At 35.0% G+C, this 18707-nt stretch overlaps 1 protein-coding gene across 4 annotated transcripts in view; it reads right to left on the bottom strand.

The window, feature by feature from the left end:
* The window catches only part of MACROD2 (mono-ADP ribosylhydrolase 2), a 2160736-nt gene that overhangs the window by 1649658 nt on the left and 492371 nt on the right, over positions 1-18707 (bottom strand). For 2 of the 4 annotated variants that reach the window (XM_058287576.1, XM_058287574.1), the window contains exon 4: positions 12238-12267. The exons of the other annotated variants lie outside the window; for them this stretch is intronic. In XM_058287576.1, the coding sequence (XP_058143559.1) occupies positions 12238-12267 (30 nt within the window). The remainder of the gene's footprint in view (positions 1-12237; positions 12268-18707) is intronic. 4 annotated transcript variants of the gene reach the window in all.

The following is an 18707-nucleotide window of genomic DNA, read 5'->3' as shown; positions in this document are numbered from 1 at the left end:
GCTGTGAGTTGAAAATTATTCCAGTCCTATGATGAGAGAATGGGATCCATTCTACTATTCTCTCTTATTTGTATATATTTAAAATTTTCTATCTTAAACTTTAAAAAGTAACAAAATAATAATATAACAGACTTTTTATAGCAATCTTTTTGGAGAGGGTTCAATTTCCTTCTTACTCAAGTTCGTATTTTTTAAAAAAAGATAAAATAGTGGTTATGGTGTCAATGCCCATATTTCTATTTACAAGTTCTTACTTGTTTTTTCAGCAAGGGTCTATGAATAATTATTTTTCAAAATTTATCTGAAAATGTTTTTAATTTTGCTAACTGTTGAAGGATAGCTGCCATGGTAAATAATTCCAGACTGACATTAATTTCCCTCAAGTATTATTCTCTTGCCATCTAGCTTCTACTATTGTTACAATTGATGTACCCATTTTGAAGCATTGCTACTAACCATGGACTACAGTTTACATTATAGTTTATACTTTGTCCTGCACAATTTTATAAGTTATGACAAAATATACAATGGCCTGTATCCATCACTGCAACATCATGCAGGACAAATCCAATGTCTCGAAAATCGCCCATATTACACATATTCTGCCCTCTCTCATCCCTCAGAACCTCTGGTGGCCACTGCCTTTACATCAATGATAAGAGTTCTCCCATGTAATAATAAGTTTATAATAGAATAATAAGTCTACTTCAGTCCATTGTTCATTCCCCAATCTTGAGGATTTCAGGATAGTGATGCCTACTTTGCTTCTGAGAGAGGGCTTAGAGCCCATGGGGCCGATGGATGGAGCTATCTTGCTTGCAGCTGCATACCCTCTCTGTTCTTTGGGATGGGCATTGTCCATTATCCCCCCTTTGTTAGTTGTCCTGGCCAAGTCCAGTGAACTGGAGAATAGGTATTGCAACTCTGCTGAAACTCAGGGCTCAACAGGCACATGGATGGACCATATTATTAGAGTTTTAATTTCAAATTCCACACTTTTTATTTATTCCTAGGATTTCTATTTGTTTCTTTTTCATATCTGCCCTTTTCTGCCTATGGTATTTAATCATTTTCTTAGGATTTGGGTTATCTCTTCAATACATTTAATCATGCTAAACATATTTGCTGGCATTTTATATTCTCTTTCAGGGTGTAATCCAGCCACCATTCATGGGAGTCTAATCCTGATGTGTTCTTTGCGTCTTCTGACTCTTGTATCTTTGGTGTTCCCTTTGGACTGATTCTTCGTGTGTTTTTTTAAATAATAAACTTTATTTTTAGAACAGTTTTAGATTTACAGAAAAATTGAGAAGTACAGAGAGTTCCCACACCCAGCTTTCCCTGTTATTAACATCTTAAATTAGTATGGTATGCATAAAATTGTTTGGTTTGAGCAATGGGAATTTATTGGTGTATAGTTTTGAGGCTGAGAAAATGTCCAAATCAGGGCATCATCAAGGTGATGCTTTCTTCCCAAAGACTTGCTGCCAGCGATTTTTGGCTCCTCTGCCACATGGTGGCATCTTTTGGTCTCTCCTTTCTCTTCTGGGTTTTACTTTTTGCTTCTGTGACTTTCTCTTTCTCTATATTCATTCTGCTTAGGGACCTTCTCTGTATTCATTCCGCTAAGGACTCCAGTAATAGAATTATGTCCCATCCTGAAGGAGGTAGGTCACACCTTAACTGAAGTAGCCCCATCAAAAGATCCTACTTACAATGGGTCCACATCCAAGAATGGATTAGATTTAAGAACATGTTTTTTCAGGTTACATATAGATTCAAATCATCACAGTCAGTTTTGCAAGTTGTTATCAATATTTAATCTTCATTAATAGTAATAATAAATATATGACCAGGTAACTTTAAACTTATAACTAATTCATGTTTTCTAAGCAGTCCTGTTGTTGGCTTTCTCAAGAAAACAGAATACCTTTGTAAAATGTTTGATTTGTTAAATTAGTAGAAGCAGTTGTTTTGTGTTTGTGTTTTTTTAAATGAAATTTCTGTATCTTGGAATAATTTTATATTTACAGAAAAGTTGTAAAGCTAATACTTAAGGTCCCTGTATATCCTTAAAAAATATTAGTATGGTATATCTGTAACAACAAATGAATGAATATTGATACATTATTTACTCAGATTTCCTTAGGTTCACCTGATGTCTTCTTCTGTTCTATTAATAGGATTCCACCCAGGATACCACAGTACACTTAGTTGCTATTTATCCTTAGGTTCATCTTGACTGTGACAACTTCTTAGACTTTCCTTGTTTTTGATGACCTCAATAATTTTCAGATGTACTGCTCAAATATTTTGTAACTGTGCCTGTATTAGAATTTGTCTCATGTTTTTCTCATGATTAGACTGGGGTAATGGGTTTTGGGGAGGAAGACCACAGAGGCTAAGTGCCATTTTCACCACCAACATATAAAGGGTACATACTATCAGCATGGTTTATTGCTGTTAATGTTGACCTTGATCATCTGATTGAGGCAATGTTTGTCTGGTTTCTCCACTATAAAATTTCTCATGTGTTTTGTAATGTCTGATAACGAGATCATTTTGGCAGAGCTTTTTCTTTTGCGAGAATCCCCTGTGGCCTAAGCAGTGGGCACTTACCACCAGAGTGATGTTGAATTTGCATCTGATAATAGTCTGGAAAGCCAAATTTTATGCTAATTTCTAGAGTTTGAGATTCTCAGACACAGGGGTCCAGTAAATCTGAGTATCAGACTCAAAGAAGTTTCATGCCTGGGATTTAGAATTCTTTGGGTAATCTTCCTTCTTATATTCCTGAGGCAGTAGAGAAATTTTTTCAAGTCAACATTTTCATTGAGAGTATAGCCCCTTCCAGATCCTGACTTTAAATGCGGTCTAAGTTTTAACCTCCTGCATTATGCAAACCTTACGTTCTACCTCCAAATGAGCATTAATACCATAGTCATTGGTGTCCAAATATCTCATAACCACCTGTGCTACCACAGGCAGTTATAGCATCATTTACTTTGGTTTCCAGTCTCCTTTTATTTATGGTAACTAAGGATTTCCATTTCTTTCCTTCTTGTAACTCCCCAATGTACTTTAATTTTTATTATATTTTATCCTTAATTTCTGAGGTTAGTGGCAGGAAGGTTTTCAGGTTTCCTCTGTTTGTTCAGTTTCTAGAATCTAAAGTTCTTCCCTCAATCTTGTTAAGGTTTTTTTTCACCATTTCCAATAATACCTGTACAAAAAAATTACTCCTTACATTATCTGTTCTGTAATGGTATTACTATTTTATTAAAAATTTTCTAAGTCTCAATGGCTTATATGTTAATAAGTAAAACATTTACCACAATGACCATAAAGTGTTCCTTCATATAAGTCAGTGAAAAATTTAACAAGAATGAGAAGTATCATTTTAGCCTAACTGCAATTAATATTTTAAAATAAAATGAATCCAAGAAAAGAAAACTTAAGAGTAAATCTCTTTATTTTTCTTCTGAAAGTTTAACACAATAATCACACAAAGATTTTATGGAACACCCACAAGTTAATGAAATGAAGCATAAGGTAAAGAAAACCAATTATCTGCTAATAGTGCACAAAATTATGAACATAGAAAGTGATTATTTATTTTAATGAAACATAAAATAGAGGTTACGATGTCAATGCCCACTCTTCTATTTCTAAGTAACCTATCCTTTTTAGGTCCTAATATTTTAAATTAGAAATGTATTACAAAATCAGTTCATTGTTTTCAATGAAAATCAGATAAAATATTGAGAGTGTATTGTACATAATTCTCTTTGTCCATTGCTTTCCAAGCATGAGGTACAAATGTTCAACAGCTAAGCCTTACTAGTTAATAACTTTTTGTAAGGTTTGTCCATGATCCTATCTCATAATGAATGTCAAATCTCATGAAGTGGCACGTTAGCATTTTAAATATTGGCCAGTAGGTTGAAGAAGATCAATAAGGACAATAATTTTTCTCATTTAAAGACACAACTGGCTAAAGACCTGCAATATGACCAAACATGACTGAGACAATAGTCTCCCTTTTTCCATGCAGTCTATGGAATGCATACTCTCTGCATTTCATTTCCACGTTTTTATTCAAATAAATATCATTCTCTTTATTCTCCAGGATTAGAATATAATCATAGTGTTTAAAGAAAATTATGAGATCCTGGCTTCATAAACCTTTTAAAAACAAAAGGTAATACAATGATTGAAATTTTTGGTTTTTATTTAAAGACCACCAAAGATAAAAGGATTACCTTACCAACCTGGTCAAAATTGAATTATCTAAACATGTTGAAAATCCAGATATGCAATAGTAATATCTCAAAATTAAAATATTTATCCAGAACATGTATATGCAAACACTATGGCAGATGCAGTCAGGGCTGTAAAGATGAGTAAGAAAATCCCTGCTCTCAAGAAGATTATGCCCTAATTGGGGAATGTTCCTTTCCAGGTTCCATCAGTTATGAGAAAGAGGATGTGATCTGTTCAGGGCTACCCCTTCAACAAGGCTTTTATATGGTGTAGCAGTTTGATATTGTTTATGAATTCCAAAAAAAGATATTGGATTGTGTTTGTAAACTGGTCTGTTTTTCTGAAAGGGCATATTAGATTATACTGGATTCAGAGGATTTGCTTTTACTTGATTAAATAATGATTAAGGCTTTGATTGGGCCACATCAGTAGGTGGGAGATTTAATGCTGGAGCCCGGGAAGTAAATACACAGAGAAGGAGATACATGAGAAAGGAGAGAAGCCTCCCTTAGACAGAAGAACACACATAACCTAATGAAATGAAGCATTTCCCCAGTAACAGACAAGCCATTCACCTGATTGCTTACAGCTGGCCTTGTGGAGCTGAGCCTGGAGAGAAATGAGCCCAGAGAAAGAGACAAGACTTATCCAGGCCTACAGTTGATATTGGAAGAACCTGGGACCACAGAGCCTTAAGACAAAGAGGAAGCCTGAACCCTTACAGATGTCAACAGCCATCTTGTTCCAACATGTAGCAACAGACTTTGGTGAAGGAAGTAACTTACGCTTTATGGCCAAGTAACTGTAAGCTTCTACCCCAAATAAATATCCTTTTAATAAAAGCCAACCGAATTCTGGTATTTTGCATCAGAACCCCTTCAGGTGACTAATACAGATGAGTTAGCTTCACTTAGAAGAGGAAGTAGGTGTGCAGTCAGTCCATGGCCTGGATTTTGCTGTTCCCCTTTTCTCCCCCAGGAAGTACTTGGGAAACCTAATGACAAATGGCAGACAAATTTAGGCAATGAAGGCAGGGTCACACTTCTAGGAATAGGAACTGACAAGGATTTTCCCAGGATTATTTCATGTGGAATGAGCAAAACACATACTAGAAATCCAACTGGCATGAGAAATTGAAAAGATGGTCCCTAGAGCAGGTGCAGTAACCAGAGGAGTAGGCAAGAAGGGAGGAGCTTCTGTTGGCGATGACTGCCAGACCTTGTCCAGGTTGCTCTTACGGAGTTTTGCTGCCGAACACCACCAGCACTAGAGTTCCTCTCTTCAGTTCTACTCTAACACTTTTCACTCCATTTTAAGTGACAGGCCTAGATGGTCAGAGGAAACCATTTTCAACTAATGTACAGATATTATAACTACATAACAGTGAGGAGGTCAGCTAAAGCACAGCAACACATCTATATGCATCAGTAGGAAATACAACTAGGTGGGTTATTTCTCTCCCCTCTTGGCAAACTATGACTCAGCCTGCAAGACTGCTCCAGTGTTACCTCTTTTGGAAAGGTTTCCCTGATCACTTCAAGATGTTGACTTCCTCATCTCTGCTCCATTTTTCCTGTATGAAGAACTTTTCCAGTTATTAGGATATTTAACATGTAAATAGCTACTTATACACCTAGCAGTACCTACTTGTAAGAAATGAACCTACCTCATTGTCAGGACTAATACATAAGAGGTGATCAATAAAGACTGTTAACTGAGAGACAAAATAGAAGGATGGGAGGGAGGGAGATTGGTTCATTATGTGACTAAATTTTGTCAGGCCTGGCCTAGCTCTCAGCGCCTTCCCCTCTTCCCTTCCCCTCTTTCTCTTCCCCTCTCTTTCCTCACATGTGGGGCCTCCTGATCCCCTCTGGCAGGTTCAACCAACTGCAGTGCACAGGATCAATCCTTTCTGAAACAGGATTTAAGCCTTATTTTCTGTGGCTTAGCAGCACAACCGCTCTTGCAGCTCTACTCCAAAGACTTAGTCTCTGCTTGACCAACAAGGGTTTCCCTTGCTAAGCTATTCTCTCTCATGAGAGAAAAACTGTTACTATTCCTCTTTCTCAGGGCTGGGACCCCTTCACCTGCTGAGCATAAGCCAGGGAGCTAATTTACTGTCAGCCAGCCTTGACTGCCCCCCTGAAGGCAACCCCCAACATTCTAATAGATCTTGGCTCCTTCCTGCTGACCATTATCCTAGATTCCTCCCAGCATGCCCTGAGCCAGGCCAGATCTTTGGGTTTAACAGCAGTGAAACACAGAATCATTTGTAGGGATTTTGAGCAATGGAGTGATAGATGCCAGGGGAAAACTGTTCTGAATGTGGAGGGAGGGTAAGAGAACACTCCATTCTGCTTGTGGATGTTTAAGAAGTAATTTATTAAAGCATTCCTGCTTAAATACACTCAAGCCCATTAAACGTGATTTTTCAGGTTAGGAATTCTGGGTAACAACTCATTCTTGTTTATCTGAAAAAGATACTTTTCAGGATATAAATTCTCTCTTTTTAAATATGGTACCCAATGCTTGTTCTATTGATGATAAAATATCATTTTAGTTCAAAAGATCCAGGCAAAGGGAAACCTTGGAATATCTGAGAGAATGTGAGGAGTTATAATTTCTCAAAGATTCTCCCAAACAAACACTATGATTGGTAAAAAGAAAGGGAAATGCCTATTATTGTCAAGTCAATAATCAATACTGGCCCACAGTGGTTACTCAATACTTGTTGAATGTATGAATATGAATGAATGTATGAACATGTGCACCTATGTGTGTCTGTGTATAAATAGGTGATGGGTGGATGGAGATATACTCATGTTATCTTTTGCAAGACACAAAATAGTTTTACAATTTCCCTGCTTTTCCACCATGCATTTTGGTGCCTCACATAAAGTATATTAATTAAAAATGGATATTACACATGAGTAAGCATTAGGAATTCTCTCTACAAGTAGAACTGACCAATGAAACAGCTACTGATTCCAGGCCACTGAACCTTCTCCAACTTTGGGCGTGAGGAGAGCGAGAAGCCTTTGAAGGTGGGAAAGGTTTGTAATATGTTCTACTGACACTTGCTCCCACACTTGATTCTTTTCTCATTCTAGACAAATGGCTGTCTCATGCATTCCATATGGTGCTGAGTGTTCAGTTATTTAAAAATGATCCTGCTACAATCACTCCAAAGATTAGGTATAGAATTATAGCACTGATTCAAAAATATAATACATATATATGTATATATGATGAAAATGACAGTCTTAGAAAAGTATGTTAAAAGTCAATCTTAAAATGCTCCTATGTCAGAAAATGTCGTTTACCATGTCTAATATTATGCATTGGGCATCAGCATTTAGGAGCTTTGACAGACTGGAGGAGGAAGTGAATCTCATTAAAATGTCCTGTTTGGGTTGTATCAGTGGATCCTGGTTTTATGATAACTACTATGTCAGTGAAAGGGAAAAGACATGAAAGGTTGAAAGGAATTGAGGTTGAAAGGAATTGAGAAATTAGCTTTTAGTTCTGATTTTTCTTTCTAATTCTGCTTCTTACCATAATTTGAGGGAGGCTGCAATGATGTTCTTTTTACTATATATTTCAGAAGTATCAGTATCACTGGAACTTGTGCATGTAAAACATTCTCATTACAGATGGGTGCATATGTATTTAAAATGCAATGTTTCTGAGTCCATATAAACAAAAAAAACGGTAGATGAATCTGGGCAGCAATCCAAAGGGAACATAAGAGGGTACCATTGTATATACCTTTACATCAATAGAGCTTGAGACTTGTGAAAATAAGCCAAAGAAAGCATCGGTTGCACTCCTTTTTTTTCCCTGACGTAAACAGAGTTAATTACCTGTGCATAGAAAAAGTAAATCTAAAGAGCAGAGGTATATTAAAAACCACAGAACAAACGTAAAGACCCTTGGAGTGGAACTTCCCTGGTCAGTCATTCACATTTCACCCCTAATAAGCTGTGTAGTCTTAAAGCAGTCACCAAAACTGCCAAACTCTCATTTCCCTCAACCAATAAAATAATAATAACAACAACAACAATAATACTTATAACAACACTGATGTCAGTTAAGCACCATCGCAAAGATAATGTTGTGTATTTACCGTACCATTTCCTCTTCCTGGAACTCCGGAAGATTCCTTTTTCTCCAGCCTTCCTTGCAGTTAGGTTGGTGGGGAGGTCACCTGACTGAATTCTAATGAATGAATCATGAGCAGAAGTAATGAAAGTCATTTCCAAAACTGACCTGTAAATATATCTGCCAAGATTCTCCAGCTCTCTCTTCCTGTTCTGTGATAGAATTCACAGCCACATATTACATGGTTTAACTACAAGAAAGAGAACCAGCCTGGCTCTCTGAGATCACCACTTTGAGGAGAGTCTGAGTAGGAGAGCCACCACTTCTACTCAGACTATGATGTGAGCAATAAATAAACCTTATTTTATTAAACCACTAAGATTTCTTTGTAACTACATCATAATATGGCTTCTTCTGACTGATAAAAGAACTTACTGAGAATACAAATTTTTTATATTAAATGGGCTATACAGGCGGGTATTGCCAATAATGGAATAATGGAAAATTTGTAAAATATTAGTAGAACTTCAAAGATTTTTGACGTTATACCATAACATAGGAAATGTAAAGGCTACCTAAAGGGAAAATCCATTTGTATCTTAACTTAGAAGAATAAAGTCATCATAAACCAGTCGCATACTTATCTGAGCAACTAATATTTATCTGTCTCTGCCTTTAACATATCTAAGTGAAATAATTATGTGGACATGGCCCCATCACCTTTGTTCCTCACAATAAACTTCATTATTGACACTAACGTTCATAGAAAGACTGACCTCTACCCAACAATGAAAAATCACACCTATGTGAAATAATTCTCTCACTTTAAAATCAGAACTGAGAAGATGATCTGTGACTATTTTATAAAATCTTCTTTCAAGAGAACTCATTTCCTGACTATAAGCTCTCAAAAAAGAGCAACAAAATGCTAAGCTTTCATGGATAATATAATTTTCTATACATTGATTTTGTCTAAATTTCACAATCAAGTACTACTTCAATAGAATTTGGGGGAAAGCCTTTCTGTGGACCATAAAAAAATGGCATTTAAGGTAGTTTTTATTATTTTTATATGTGGTATACAATTTTCTTGATCAAAAAATTGTTTTGTCAACCAAAAAATTATTCCTTTTAGAGGACTTTGAAAGGATATTAATTCAAGTCAACAAAATGAATAACTGATTAAATAGAAGAGAATTATATCAATTTGATTGCTCCTTATAGGATGATTACTACTATTACATTACAAATATCACTGACAGGGTGGAAAAAATTTGTCATAGAATTGGAGGACCAGAATTCAGTTCAGAGGGCTAAAAATAATCCTTAAATTCAATTTTAAAATGCAGCTTTCCAAAAATCAGACATGTATTTTAGAGCAATCCTGACATCTCCAGAAATGCATAAATGAATTTAAACCTGTTAATGACCTACTTTAATGAAGTAAATTACAGCCATCATAAATACTTGTAATTTATCTTTATGATGATGCTAAGTTTCTAATTTTAGACTTCAGAAATTAGATATTATGGAAAATAACTGCATTTAGTAAAATCAACCATCTAGAGGAGGACAGTAAAGTATATACTTAGGATAAACAGAAAACTGCGTGGGCCTGTTCCTGGAATGTCTTATCATTGCTAAAAATTCATAATGTATCTTCTCACATAGGATAAAAGAACCACAAGTAAATACAAGCCAATTTACTAGAGTTAATTCTATACACACCAAATATGAATAAGCATATTTAAACAAAGCAGCCTGGCAATATTGAGGCGACCACTACAGTAGAAAATACTTATTGCCTGCCCCAGCTTCCAATCTCCCCTTCTTCCTTAAAAACAGAATACAGTTTTTTAGTAAGCACATTGCTTCCTAAAATAAAAGACTACAAATATTCAGGAATGAAATACTTGATGAAGTTCAAGGATAATGTGGGATTTCAGGGAAGGCTGCTTTAAGAATACTGACTCATCTTTGGGGACCTCCTTTTTTACCTTTTGTTTTCCCTACTCCTCCTGACCTGTAACATATTTATATGGCTATAGGTCTAGCAGCTATCATGGACCCTTGAGTATGAAGTAGCCTTTTGTATGGAGCCTAGGATGACAGAGCAGAAAACTAAGAGCTAAGGTCCTTGATGACACCATGGAATTTCCATACAACTATTCTAGTCTACATGTAGACTAATTTTACCTGAGACAGAAATGCATTTCAATCTCCTTTATGCTACTATGATTTTTTTCCTGTTATGGCAGCTAATATGATCTTAACTAATATAATTAGTTGAATCAGTTTAAAAAAATAAATTGTCTAGTTAATTTGCTTCTTTTTAACTTAATGGATTTGTTTATGTAGATTCAATTCTAACTGTTCTTTATACTATTTACAATATCAGTCAAGTGTCTTAAAATATATTAATTATTGACAATTCATTTTAATAAGGTTTTCTCCACATATTATGTCCTAGAAGAAAAATACTACTGAGCATCCAACTCCTAAGGAAAAATTTTTCCCTTATAGATCCCCCCGAAATACATTAAAAAGGTACAAGGAGAAATCTTGTAGAGTGATACTTTCCAAAGAAATTTTGGGAAAAAGAAATAAACATTTATTGATACCTTGCTACTCTATTACATAGCAGACACTTTCCCTTAATTCTCACACACACAAAAAAATATTTTAGGTAGTTAATATAACCCCCATTTTTTAAAGATTAAGAGACTGAGGCTCAGAGATGTTAAGTAATCTTTGACGGTTTTCACCCAATAAGTCAAATGTCATAACTAGCCCAAGATCTCTTCCTAATACTCTGCTATAGACCATGTATTGACATGTGTTAATATGAAGAGTACTTTCTAATATAAACTCTTTTAGATTATTTCTGTTTCCATGATTGTTTTTTACAGCAATTGATTCTTACATAGAAACAATGATTTTTTTTTTAAATTTCCAAATAAAAATGATGCAGAAACTTCCTGATAAAGGCCAGGAAATTTTTTGAAAGCTTAAAGTTCAGTACAACTGTACCTACTTCAACAATATTTATGAAAAGAAAGCAAGAGCAAGCAGAGAATGAGAGTGTGTGTGTTAAAGAAAGAACACACTCCATCTGGTTCTTATATATAAAGAACTCCATTCTATGGTATATATTTTTTCTTCTCTACAGTATTATAATATATTGAGGCTAGGAAAGTTTTCATCTTCCAACCTAGAAATAAAAACAATAAATAGTTACAAAATTTTATAATTAAAAAAATTCCCAATACAGGAATCTCTCTCATCCTCATTTCACTTTGACCTGTTTTTTTTCCTCCTCTAAACAGGGGGAAAGGAAAAACAAACTTCCAATACTTATTTCTTTTATATTTTTCTCAGTAAGTGGCTGATATATTAAGTTCTCTACTTAAAAGTCATGAAGAGCAAAAAGAATGTCATTACAGTAAAAAAAGAAACTATAGGGCCCTAAAAGTATTGTTTCAGAATTCATATTAAAGGTGACTCTGTCACCTACAATAAGTCACTTTATGGCTTACAGCTTTTAAAGTTTATGCCAAGGTTAGAAAAATAAAAATTGACAAGAGAGAAAACAGCATTTATATATATATATATATAATATACACATACATGTGGGAAGCAGGTGCTCAACTACTGAGGTACAACCTCTCCCAAGAATAATTTGAAGCCAGATAAAATAATATGTAAACAAACCCAAGCTATTTCTATTGCAAATTATTTTCTGGAAGATTATCATTTGGGAGATTGACGAATAGAGGAAATTTAATTTTCTTTAAAGTATCACAGAATTTACTAACCATTTTATGTTTAGTGTAGTCATAAAAATCTATTTTGCTAAGTTATTTCAAGACTTACCCCCTCCTCCTCCAAGAAGGCTGGCATTTGCTGTTTAAAAGAAAACAAAGAAATGAAAAAGACATTATATAATATATAAAAATATAATATGCCAGAGTAGATCAAGAAAAAGCTTGTAATGAACATGTCTCTTATACCTGTACACGTACACAAAATATGTACTTTCATATAAAGAGTTTCTTACTATTTTACTACTTTTATTGCTTTTTTTCTCTTCAAATTGTTTTTATAATTCATTTTCTTTTAATAAAATTAAGTACATATTATGATTCTTTCATTCTCCATCCTATACCTAAATTAATCTTCTGGGTTCTTTATTTTATCAAGTAGAGATACAATGTTATTTAGGCAATTTAAATTATTTCAAAGGACAAAGTAACATGAAAGTATAATGACAGTTTTAATTAAATTAAACACCACAAGTCAAAAATATCTCAAGATATTTTGCAGGTAGAAATAATGCATTCTCAAGTAGTAACCAATTTATTACTTTTTGCATTAAGTTTCTATGTGGGGGAAAGAAATAAATTTTAAACAATTTTTTAAGTACTGTGCTATTATCATTTGTTATCAATTAAACTACATATTTACAGAAGCTAAATAAGGATAAGGCAATTCCATCTGTATTTCTCCGAAGAGGTCAAATTTTCAGAAAGTTTCATTGCAGGTTTATGCTGAAATATTATATTAAACAAACTGATGCCTATGTTATCTAACCAACAGCCAGAAAATGGAAATCAATATAACTGCACTATTTTATTCTGTGTTTATATGTTTCATAGGCATTATCTCTTGCCATTAAAAAAAAAATCCTGCAGGAATATAAGGAAAGTATGTGGCAAGCAAGCTCCTCTTCTTTGTGGATAAAATGATTGAAGAGCAAATTATCTTGAAGATCTTTTCAATATGTCAATATTATAGCATCAAATCTTGTCCCATATGATTTTCCAAGTACAGATTCATCTAACTGCTGCTCCTGGTTTTCCCTCCTTTTGTCCTTTTGTCACAAATATAGAGTGAGAAGAAATGCCATTAATCAAGCATAAAGAAAACTCAATTCTGACATCCTATCTTCAGGTCCCCAAATCCCTCTGACTTCACAGTGTATAGTGTATAGTGTTTTCATAGATGGTACCCAGGACTTAATGTCCTGCCCAAAATCAAACTCCATAACTGTTGAAGTGGTAAACCTGTTGAAAGGGCAGGAAGAAAGATGTTGAGAATCCTCTTTCGGTCTCAAACCCATGGGTGGATAGGAGTTATTTCATAATTAGTACATGTCGCTTGACTAGTTCAAACATTTTCTGAAATTTTAGCTACATCCATTTATAAAACGTCATGGCAGTTCACACTTCTGCTTATTTTTTATTTTCATATTTGAATGAGAACAACTTTCCTATCTATAGGTTTTCCAGGTCTCTGAGACTTCATCCGTTATCCACTGATTTTCACATATCCATTCATAAGGGAAAAGGTATTTCTAAAAACATGTAATAATAGTAATTCATAGAAGCTATTCCCTCAAATTATCATGCTCAGAAGCATAATAATACAGTACAGTCTATTTTCACCCAACGCTTTGCTCAGTAAAGGTAGAGGTTTCCTGTTTTGAGAGCACAAAGGTCCATCTGTTTAACCAGGCATTTGTCCAATAGATGTGGGAGTAAGTGTAGGGACTAGAATTCCAGTCCTGGAGAATCATCAAGACAGTTATATGGGGCAGCGGACTTGGCCCAGTGGTTAGGGCGTCCATCTACCACATGGGAGGTCTGCAGTTCAAACCCCAGGCCTCTTTGACCCGTGTGCAGCTGGCCCATGCGCAGTGCTGATGAGCGCAAGGAGTGCCGTGCCACTCGGGGGTGTCCCCCACATAGGGGAGCCCCACGCGCAAGGAGTGCACCCCATAAGGAGAGCCGCCCAGTGCGAAAGAAAGTGCAGCCTGCCCAGGAATGGTACTGCACACACGGAGAACTGACACACAAGATGATGCAACAAAAAGGAACACAGATTCCCGGTGCCACTGCCAACAACAGAAGCGGACGAAGAAGACTCAGCAAATAGACACAGAGAACAGACAAGAGGGGTGGCAGGTGGGGGTAAGGGAAGTGAAATAAATAAATAAATAAATCTTTAAAAAAAAAAGAAAGACAGTTACATGCATTCATGTCTCGATAAGCTTATCTGATTGAATTTTAACATCAGTATGGAACTATTTTATTCTACATAGTACACAATCACTTTGAAGATAATTTCATGTGTTTTACTGTTCATGTGATAGAACATTCTAAGATGCTTAAACATATTCAAAGTGATTCTAATAACTACTGTCCTAATCATGATATTTCTAAAGAATCTATCAAAATTAATTTTATTTTATCAATTTCTATTCTTTAAATTTTTTTAAAAAAGGTTGTTTTATTGACAAAAATGTCAAAGCAATTTTCTTCTGAAAAACTGACAAAAATAGAGAAATAAAATGAACTCTTATTATGAGCTTTGAATGTTACTTTACCTCTAAAAGGTACCTATACATGATATAACTGAAACTCAGTATTTATTAGTCCAGTAGAATAATATTATTTCTTCCATTTTACAAAACATTTCTAGAAATAGGTCTGGAAATTACTTGTGTGTATCAAAAATTAACAATTGGCCAACTTCTTAATTATCTCCAATAAGTTTACGTGTACCTCAATTATATAGAAAGTCCCTTAAAGACAAGTTTTGCGTTTAATCAGTCGGCTTGCTCCTAATAAGCTCTTAATATATATTTTCTTTTTTTTAAAGATATATTGTTCATTTATTCTAAATCTTATATTGCTAGATAATACCAGAAGACTTCAGTATAGCAGATAAAATATAGCATATCCTAACCAGCACAGGTTTTAGTGACAAACGGGCCAGTTCCATGGACATAGATGACGTCATTAGGTAATTACGTTTTTTCCCCCCTAATTCTTTTGTTTCTTTACTGTGGCACCTCAGACTAGAGATTTTAAAGTAGTATAAGGTGCTACTTGGGAGATGCATTGCACAGCACTTCCATAGTATAGAATAGTATTTGGTGTAGAAGATGCAGGCTAGTTAGCTGCAGCAGAATAAACATTTTCTTTAAGAGCAATAGTTAAAGAACAGTCAGAGCCAGAATATCACCTGTTTTAGTATGTGTTGTGTTTTCTCTTCCCACCTGCCTCCCCCCCAACCCTTTTAGTCGTAATAGTTCGTCACAGTTCAAATGTCACCTGTAAGACAGAAGAATGATAATGACAATTTCCTTAGCTGTAACTAATAGTGACCTAATTGGCAGCTTCCATCCAATTTCTTTAGTGTTTACTGAGGTATGTGGAAAGAGAAAACTTTGGTCCTTTTTTACTCCTATAAAATCAAGGACTCTTAAAGAAACTCTTTAAGATTACATAGAAATACCTAGTGATCAGGACTTATGAAATCCTTCTCCTTTTCCTCTCCCTCTCATTCTAATCTACCTACCTATCTTTCCACACATACCTAAAAGTTGACATCTTGCATCTCTACCTACTCATTCTATATGAGAAAGTAGCTGATTGGCTATTTCCTATAGTTGCCAGCTTGCAGTTGCTTTGTCGATAAAGTTTCAATAGGAATTCTGGCTTTTTTAGGGTTTTGATAAAGTTTTGCTCTAGAATAAAGGGAAGAGAGGACACAGATGCTTAATTTCTGCCAATAAAATTTGAGTCTTTGGCTCAGAGGCTCAGAGATGTAACTCCCTCGAGCATCACTCAGGAAGGATTTATTAGAATCTTTTGGGTTGGAAGGTACTGACTGAGCAATCTTCTCATTTAATTCCTTCATTGTGCAGGTGAGAACACCAAGATCAGCAGGTTAAATGGGATGCCAAAGTTGATGCCTGGCTCATTCTTCTAACTTTCTGTCCTAGCTACATTACAGTCATACTTCAGGAGGTCATCTAGGCAACTGAATAAAAATTCAGAGGTTATGCACGCAAGAGAATAAGAAATTGAAATGATCTTTCTATAAATTCTAAAGCAGAGGAGACAAAGTCAAGTAACTCAACAAAACAAATGTTGAAATTTTATTTAGAACTTGCAGGTGGATTTAATTACCAGACACAAAGTTGAAAAGTACCAGAACCAGAGAATTTTGAAAATATTCACAAAATTTTGGTACCATATTTTCACACATTTCATGTATGTAAGGGATCTACTGGAAAAAGGAAAAATTCTTTCAAATATACCATAAAATTATTGAGTGGACTTCTGATTAAGACCAAATTCACCAAAATACATAGTGCAAGTAACACTGACAGAATTGTGAAAGTGAGAGTGATAAAGAAAAATCAAAGATCACTGTTTTTTTCTAACCAGACCTCCTCTTCTCATGGCTTCATATCCTTAGTAATTCACCTCTATAGGGTATGAAAAGCATTAATGACATTGGTATAGATTGTCCTTTACCAAAACCACATTACAAAGACAGAAAGAGCGGAATTTTAAAAATATGAAGATTTGGTGGGGGAAAACATTTACTGAAAAAACTGTTAGTGGGAGCTGATGTGACTCAAGCAATTGGGCACCTGCCTCCCACATGGGAGCTCCAAGGTTCGGTTCCCAGTGACTCCTAAAGAAGACAAGTGGATGCCACAATGAGCAGATGTCGCAATCAACAAGATGCTGCAACAAGCAGATGCCACAATAAGCAGACACCATAACCAGCAAGATGCTGTAATTAGCTGATGCCACAATGAGCAGACACTGCAATGAACAGATACCACAATGAGTAGACACAGCACCAGCAGATGCCACGACTCCACAACCAGAAGACGCTGGTTTTGTAAAATGAAGGGGTTAGACAAGCAGGGAGTGGAAGTGGCTCAAGTGGTTAGGCACTCACCTCCCACATGGGAGGTCCCAGGTTTGGTTCCCGGTGCCTTCTAAAAAAGATGAGCCAACAACGAGTGGACATGTGAGGTGGCCATCTTGGAGGGGAGAATTAAAGAAACAACAAAAAATAGTAGTATAAAATTGAATATATAGAGTCCATTAATTATATATACCAATAATATCATGTATTATAAATTTCTTAAGCTACAATATGGTGGGATCTTATTTGGTGACATAGAAGAATATCATTATTATAGATTCTTGCTAGCAAATAGAGATAAACTGGCACATTTCTTCCTAACATGTCACCAGAGAAAAGCCCTTGCCTCCAAAATTGCTTAAATTCTCTTCTAAGTGGTAGATTCTGATTTTTACCAAAAAAAATTACTCTGAATCAAGGCCTTAAGTCCTTTGGGAGCAAGATTGAATGAAAGTAAATCGTCACCTCTATTACCATTCCCTTAGAATAGACTCAAAATATAGTCCACTCTGTAGTCTGTGCAATATAGAAAAATAGCAAATTTCTCTCTTCCAAATATTGAATTATTGAGTCTCTCAAAGCTCCATGAAAACCTAATAGAATATGTGCTATGCTTATAACTATGTGAAATTTTTTGAATGCATAAACTAAGGGAAGGAAATAGAAGAAGAAAAGAAGTATTTTGCTATTATCTCTCTATGGCTAAATGTAAGGATACATCCCTCTCAGAATCAAGTGTTTACCACCAGTAAAAGTATGGAAAAAAAAAACAACAACAATGGCTTAAGCTAGATGATCCCTTTCAGGCATTATGATAAAAAGTTATCATTCCAAGACCATTCTTACACATTTACACTTAACCAGAGCTTCCTGGAGGGAATTTTTCATGTCTCCTATTAGTCCTAGAGTTTCACAGAAAAAAGAAAAGGAGAGAAGGAGCATGGAAAACTTGAAGTTTATGGGCATGATTTCAAAATATTTTTTGGAGCCGACTAACTAATTGATACTATTTTCATTCATTTTTCCTTGAAATAAAATGCCCCTTTGATTATTAAAGAATGGCAGAAAAAAATCAAGTTATAGTAATTGTCTCAAAGACTGATTCAAAGAGAAATTAAATTGAGTTATTACAAATTAATGAATCTGTGCATTGCACTTTTTCTTCCTCAAACAATAAATTAAATCAATGAGATAAAATTTCATTTCTTTTTACAAAATATAAATGGAATATTACACTAAGTTCTTCCTAAAAACAATCTCTATTTCCATTTGTGTATATCTATGTATCTTCTTTAGAATAAGATTTCAATCAAATTGTGCAACAAACCATAAAAAATAAAATTGCTATATATTATAAGTAATATGCCATGGCTGGAGATTCCTAAAAGAATAGATACATTATATTATTAGAAGTACAAGAAAAATGATAATGTGTCAGGTACCTGAATCACCTTTCCTCCTGAAATAATCCAGAGTGGGGAGAGGTGATGCATGACTGTGAGCCAAAATGGCCTGATAAGTGTTTGGAACAATTTTTTATTTCACTTGCTTAGTAATTTCCATTATCTTCATAATAATTATTTGTTTCCCTGCTCTATTTCACCCTCTAC

This window comes from Dasypus novemcinctus, chromosome 24 (genome assembly GCF_030445035.2).
Source record: "Dasypus novemcinctus isolate mDasNov1 chromosome 24, mDasNov1.1.hap2, whole genome shotgun sequence".
NCBI lineage: Eukaryota > Metazoa > Chordata > Mammalia > Cingulata > Dasypodidae > Dasypus > Dasypus novemcinctus.
Note: the sequence above shows the minus strand (reverse complement) of the source record. Positions and strands in the feature narration are given on the sequence as shown.